Source organism: Rhinolophus sinicus, linkage group LG03, assembly GCF_036562045.2.
Source record: "Rhinolophus sinicus isolate RSC01 linkage group LG03, ASM3656204v1, whole genome shotgun sequence".
Classification (NCBI taxonomy): Eukaryota; Metazoa; Chordata; class Mammalia; order Chiroptera; family Rhinolophidae; genus Rhinolophus; species Rhinolophus sinicus.
In genome coordinates, this window is record NC_133753.1 from 27,140,156 (window position 1) to 27,147,323 (window position 7,168).

General features: G+C 41.8%; 1 protein-coding gene across 1 annotated transcript; it reads left to right on the forward strand.

The window, feature by feature from the left end:
* The first annotated feature begins 1,507 nt into the window (after positions 1 to 1,507).
* Positions 1,508 to 3,520, forward strand: LOC141570758 (disintegrin and metalloproteinase domain-containing protein 21-like). Its single transcript, XM_074329174.1, has 2 exons — positions 1,508 to 1,875; positions 2,365 to 3,520. Exons 1-2 carry the CDS (start codon positions 1,508 to 1,510, stop codon positions 3,518 to 3,520), a joined length of 1,524 nt encoding a protein of 507 aa, XP_074185275.1.
* Positions 3,521 to 7,168: the final 3,648 nt, after the last annotated feature.

Here is a 7,168-nt window from a genome sequence, read left to right on the forward strand (position 1 = left end):
AGTCAACTGTGTCTCTATGGCAAATTTTAAAAGCATAAATAGGTGCGATAGCCGTGAAAACATTGAAAGTTTCTACTGACCTAAAAAACGAATGTTAGGCCAATCACAACACATTGCTAGGAATGGCATAGGAATTTACAACTACTCATTTTGTCACAGATGGCCCCTTACTCCTGTAGCCCCACATGGCAGAAGGGCTGAGAGATCCCTCCGGAGCCTCTTCTATAAAGGCACTAATCCCATTCATGAGGGCTCTGCTCCCGTGACCTAATCACTTCCCAAGGCTTCACCTCCTAATACCATCCCCCTTGGGGGTCAGGAGTTCAACCTATGAATTTTGGCGGGACGCAGACATTCAATCTTTAGGACACACCAATCAAGATACGTAAGTTTCCCATCACACCAGGAAGTTCATTCCATTCCTCCATTTTCACATCAGGAAGCTACTGATATAAATTCTATTGCCATAGCTTATTTTGGACTATTTTAGAACTTCATAAAAGTTAAGTCATATATCAAGTTCCTTTGGTCCGATTTCTTTCTGTCATTATATCTGTGAGTTCTATCCATGTTCTTAACGTATGAGAAGTCTGTTCTGATGTACTGAGGATTACTCCACTGGATGAATACACCACTTTGTTTATCCATTGGATTATTAAGCACTGGTTGTTTGTTTCCAGCCTGTGGGATACATTCATGGACAAAGCTGCTCTGAACATTCATGTACAAGTTTTAGTGGGATATTTCCTGGGACTGGAATCACCAGGACATAGGGTAGGGATAAGTTTCCCTTTACAAGAAACTATTATCATACACCTTAATTTTTCTACTCATGACATCTATTCACTCTTTCTTTCCATGAATCACCCCTCACTGCATTCAGTTTCTACAAAGTATGAGAGAAGCGACTTCTCTCCTCAAAATTCTTGTAAGAAGAAGCTTCCACTTTCCCCTCCATTCTTTGTTTTAATTCCATGTGGATGCCTTATCTCCTCTAAGCTTGAGGAAAAAGAAGCCGCAAAGTGTCTTCAAACTGCACCAACCCCACTTCTTCTTCCCCTGTGATTTCTCCAGGAGACCAGGGGACCTTTCAGCCCAGGATGCCCACCTCACTGAGCACAGCCTCCCCTAATGAGCACACCATTGTTATGTAATAGCTCCCCCTCCTTCCTCCACCTCTCTGCTCTCCTCCTGACTACACTGCTGGCAAAGCTGCTGTTTCAGAGTTGGTCTTGCCTGCCTCCCACCTGACTGCAGTTTCCTTGGTCATAGGCTCCCTCACTCATGGGGCCTGCCTGGGCCCGGGCCCACCTGACTGGTGACCTCTGGCTGCCTCTGCTCTGGCTACTGCTGTCCCAGGTGTGCTGCTCCCATGCCCTACCAGGATGGCGCTTCACTTCCTCGGAAGTTGTGATCCCCAGGAAGGTGTCCCACAGGGTGGTTGGAGCTGGGCTGCAAAACCAACTCTCCTACAAGATTCCCCTCAGGGGCCAGACATGTGGTTCACATGAAGGAAAAGAAGAGCTTGCTGCCCAGACGTTTTCCTGTCATCACCGACAACGACCAAGGCGCCCTGCAGGAGGACTACCCCTTTGTCCCTCGAGACTGTTACTACTACAGCTACCTGGAAGGGGTTCCTGGGTCCAGGGGCACACTGGACACTTGCTATGGGGGTCTGCGTGGCATGCTACAGGTGGATGACTTCACTTACGAAATCAAACCACTGGAGGCTTCTTCCAAATTTGAGCATGTGGTTTCTCTGCTTGTGTCAGAAGCAAGATCAGCAGAGGTTGAAAGGTGTAAGATTGAAGGGGAAGACACCAGTCAAGCCTATGGAGAGGCAGGACTTGCTGAGACCCCTAGAGCAGCCCCTGTGTATTTGTGGTGGCCACACCGGAAATATTTAAAACTTCACTATACAGTTTCTCGTTCATTATATAAGATGAGGCCTAATACGACAGAAGTCATAGAGCGTATCGTGATGTTAAACAGCATAGTACATACCATTTACCAGCATAGTCATCTAAATGTCTATATACGTGTTTTGTGCATATGGGAGCATTGGGATGTGATAGATGTAACAATCGGAAGTGCTTACCATATCACAGAACATTTTGGTTTGTGGAAATGGCACGGATGGTATCTCAGCATTCCTCATGACACTTCACTGCTTCTCACAGGACATAAGGTCGGTGGATCACTATATTTTGCCTTTTTCGATGGAGTATGCAACCCCAACTGGGGTGCAATGTATCTATATGTAGCAAATTTTCATGTATTTTTAGCTGCTACTCTTTCTGCACATGCATTAGGTCATAGTTTAGGTCTTTATCATGACAAACCTGATTGTAAATGTTTCCGAAGAACCTTCTGTGTCATGGCTCCTACGCCTAGTGTTAATGATATGCTGAGCAATTGTTCTTATGAGCGACTGCTTGCTCGGATTCATGGATTGGCGGATGATTGTTTAAGTCTGTTAAATAAACCATACGATAATTTTCCTTATGTCGCTCCTCGTTGTGGTGACAAGATCATAGATCAGAGGGAAGAATGTGACTGTGGCTCCTTAAAAGATTGTGCTGAGGATAAATGTTGTGAGACCAACTGTTCCCTCTCCACTGGCTATAAATGCAGTGAAGGAGGTTGCTGTGTGGACTGTAAATATGCCCCACCGGGATGGATTTGCAGAGACACGCTCGGCATTTGTGATCTACCAGAATACTGTAACGGACAAACGCCTGTCTGTCCAAGTGACTCTTATATCCAGGATGGAACCCCATGTTCAGCATTAGCCGTTTGTGTGAGAGGAAACTGTACCGACCGTGACTCGCAGTGTCAAGCCCTTTTTGGCTACCAGGTAAAAGATGGTTCACCAGCATGCTATAATCAATTGAATGTAATGGGTGACCGATTTGGCAACTGTGGGGTGAGGACTATCCGAGGAAGAGGAAGACCTTATCGATGTGAAGCAAAGGATGTCTTTTGTGGAATGTTGCACTGTAGACATGTCCAAGAAGTTCCTGGAGGGGGCGAGCACACTACATTTCGTCATATAATAGTAGACGCTGTGCAACAAGAAAAATGCTTTGGATTTGATGCACATTTTGGGGCAGAAGTGCCAGAATTCGGACTTGTAGTGGATGGGGCCACGTGTGGGCCAGGAAAGTACTGTTTTAATCAGAATTGTACTTTTTATCAAGACGTGGGTTTTGACTGTGATGTGAAGACGTGCAGTTTCAGAGGGGTGTGCAACAACAACAAACATTGTCACTGTCAGAAAGGATGGAGCCCCCCGCTGTGTAATAAAGGAGGATCGGGTGGGAGTATCGACAGTGGCCCACCACCCGGCAAAGAACTAGGTATCCGCAGCAAAATCATTGTTAGTGTAAACCATGCACTAGTTCTAATGTTCACTCGTTCACTACTTGTAGTACTTGCAATCATTGTTGGAGGCGTTTCACGATTAGTTACAGTTGAGGAGCAGAAAAAATTAAACCTGGCAAGAAAAAGAATCCCTTGAACCTGCCTGAGTGCTAACTGGTAACTACACAATGGAGAAAATCACATTGGCACTTACTGGTAGAAATGATCAATAATCACTCTGATCATTGAATAATGCTATAACTCTTCTGAGGTTGTCATCTTGAAATAAAATGACTTAGCAATTTAAATTCATTTAACATTTCATGTGTGGTTATATTGTTAATATTCTTGCGGATGATAGTAGGACATTTTAGATTCACTAACAATAGGACCTGTACTTATTTAAGGTGTTGATTCTAAGGTCTTATAACTGCGCCTGTAGCAAATCTCGTGTGTACCGCTACGCACTTTTTCATAAGTTTTCCCGAAATGGTTAGGTCCTAGATTTTTGTTATTTGTTCATTTAATTGCTAGTGTTAAAAAAATAACATAAAAAAGTAACCAGTGGCAGATATTATAGAATGATCTAATTTTCTGCCATTAGCCACTTGAATTTCAACATATGTACAGCTTGCTGAGTTTATGATCTTAAACAAAATCTTCGTCTCTCAAAGTTTCCAGATCTAAATGCTACATTGAGAGGTGAAATGTACTTTTCTGGGGTTTTGTGATGATAAAAGAAAGCAGCTAAGAAAGGCCTGGATTTTTTTAGGCAGTTAATTCCTGCCAGCTGCTAGCATTCTCATCATTCCTGGTTGTGCTAAACCCAGGTATTCGAAATATAATGACTTCAGCATTTTATCGTTAGTCTAAAACAGTTACATAAGGAGCCACTGGTATATTTCTAAGGCCTCTGGTTATTAATGCTATAGTATCTCTCATTTAAAATCTCAGTAATTGCCTAAGTACAGGTCTATAAATACAGGAAGCTGACTGATACATGTACAGAGATACAAATTTAGGTTGAAAGAACAGGAAGCAATCACTTTAGAAATGGTGCACTAGAGAGGGTCTGATAAGTGATAAGTGCAACGTAGATGCCTCAGTCCTTGGATCAAAACTCATTTTGAAAATGTGCAGTCCAGATATGGGCAGCCACCCAAGGGAGGGGAGGGATGCAGCAGTAGAGGATCAATAGGATCGCCACTCTGTGGCCCTGTGTGGTGTCCATACAGCTCTCAGGACCAGCGCTTCTTGTGCAGGTAGCTTATGTGGTGGATGGGTCCGTATCTCCATCCATGACGGGTCTGAACCCATTTACTATGCCCTTGTGAAATATGTGTGAATGCATTTACACTTGGTACCACAATCTACTAAAATTGAAGTTGGATGACCATTTGCTAAATGATTATTTCTTGTTGATCCAAAGGCAATTATGGAAAGTAACATGTGTCTTCCCAGGAGTAGAGTCATTTTGTTTTAGCTGCCTCTCCAACGCTGATTACCAAATCCAACAGAATTACCAAATTTTATGGTAATTGTGGTCCCTTGTTTTTGGGCTGTAAAGTGCAGCCTCTTGTCCTCTTATTTTGTAAGACCTCATTATCCCAATAGCTTTTAACAAACACTGATCTGTGACAATCTGTCCTACCATCAAACTGGCCTACAAAGAGGAGAGACACAACTGAACTCTTTAGAAAATAATTTTGTCCCTTGCACTGGTGCATTCTTTAAAAATTTTACTGAGATAATTGACGTATAACATTATATTCATTTCCGGTGTACAACATAATGGTTTGATATTTGTCTATATTGTAAAATGATCACCACAATGAGTCTAGTTAACATCTGTCACCATCTATAGTTAGAATTTTTTTCTTGTGATGAAAACTTTTAAGATCTCTTGTCTTAGCGACTTCTAAATACATAATACAGTATTATTATGACTATAGTCACTATGCTGTACATTGTACCCCCATGGCTTATTTATTTTATAATTAGAAATTTGTATCTTTTGACTCCCTTTATTCATTTCACTCACCTCCAAACTTCCATCTCTGGCAACCGCCAATCCGTTTTCTGTATCTATACCAGTGCATTCCTGATGGGTTCTCTGTTTTCACATAATTTATGCAATGAGCATGCCTAATTCTCTCAGCTTTGTTCTGCTAACTTCCATGAAAAATTAGGCATTAACACTTTTCCCAGCATGGGCTATTGCTTTCTCCATGCTTCTATGAGTCATTCTAGAAGTGAGTTTGCCCCATCTCTTGGGATGGTGTCCTTGCCAGGGTGATTCTTGATGCTACTTCAGTGCGTAATCTCATTCCTTTCATAACATGGCTTATACATGTCTAGCCAGGTTATGCTCAGTATGGCACAACAGCCAAGTAAGGGAGGGCAGCCAGGAAGAAAAGTGGGGACAATTCCTTGTGGGGGACAAGCTATGAGAGGGTTCACATGGATCCGCAGAGCTAGTACCTTCAGAGTGACCTACCCAGATGTCACCATCTCATGTTTAAAGTTCCTGTGTTTTCCAAGCATGGCAGACTTGCTCTGGATGAGCATGTAAAAGTCTCTGGAGTTCTTGGACTCTATCTAATCCTGTGGTTGCTCCTTAGCTACAATTTCTCTTTCCCTATCTCCCCCCTCCCCTGCTCCCCTCCCCCGTTATCCCGGGAGATATGGGCTGTTTGTAAGCAACCAGAAAAGCTTTCTGGAATTCACAAAAAGTGTTTCTTGTGTGTGAATTTTGCTTTTTTATTTTTCCGGTTTCGTTAAGGTATAATTGAAATATAACGTTGTATATGTTTAACGTATACAACATAATGATTTGATGTATTATATATTATGAAATAATTATTACAATAAGTGTATTCAAATCCATCACCTCACATAGTCTCAAAAGTTTTCTTGTGGTGAGAACTTTTAAGATCTATGCACTCTCTTTGCAAATTTCAAATATACAATACAGTATTATTAACTATTAAACCATTCATATATAGTCAACTAACATCTACATGGGAACCAAGAACACTCTATGGTGAAAAGACAGTCTCTTCAATAAGTGGTTATGGAAAAATTGGATATTCACAAGCAAAATAATGAAACTAGACTTCTATCTTACCCTACCCACAAAAATTAACATGAAATAGACTAAAGACTTAAATGTAGTACTTGAAGCCATAAAACTTCTAGCAGAAAACTGGGGAAAAGCTCCCTGACATTGGTCTTGGCAATGGTTTTTCACAAAAAGCCTTTAACTTTTAATAAACTAGGGAAGTTACCCTAGTTCTCATTACCTTTTTCAGGTCATCAACACAACTTAGTAATAACCAGTCAACTTTGCCATCCTGTAGACATTGCTGCCTCCATATCTTTCAAATGCCTACATCATTACACATGAAAGAGTGTTGCCCTCTTCCGGGACCTTTTCCTAGGTGGTCAGTGGTAAATTCTTCAGCACTGGGCTCCACCTTGTGCTAGGGATTATCTTTTACCCACAATCCTCTTTGATAGGGTTATCCTTGCCAGCTGAGTGTTGATTGAACTAGTCCCCAAACCTCATCTCACTGGTTTTGTCAGGCCACTCTCAACACCACTTGTGTCATTTCAGGTTCTTTGAGAAGCAGATGTCAAGACAGAATTAGACATTTAGGAGGTTTATTGAGGGAAATGTCTATAATAATAAAGAATGAGTAGGAGTAGACAGAAGGAGAGTTCAGGCTGTAATGCCTTTCCTGTGAAAGGAGGGAGAAAAAAATAAGAATTGTGTTGGAAGAGTCTCAGACTACAGAGTAGGTCT

Coding starts and splice junctions, on each gene's coding strand:
- LOC141570758 (XM_074329174.1), top strand. CDS start 1,508: ATGAAGGAAAAGAAGAGCTTGCTGCCCAGACGTTTTCCTGTCATCACC. Junction 1,876..2,364: donor ACCCCTAGAGCAGCCCCTGT/GTATTTGTGGTG, acceptor ATGTTTCCGAAG/AACCTTCTGTGTCATGGCTC.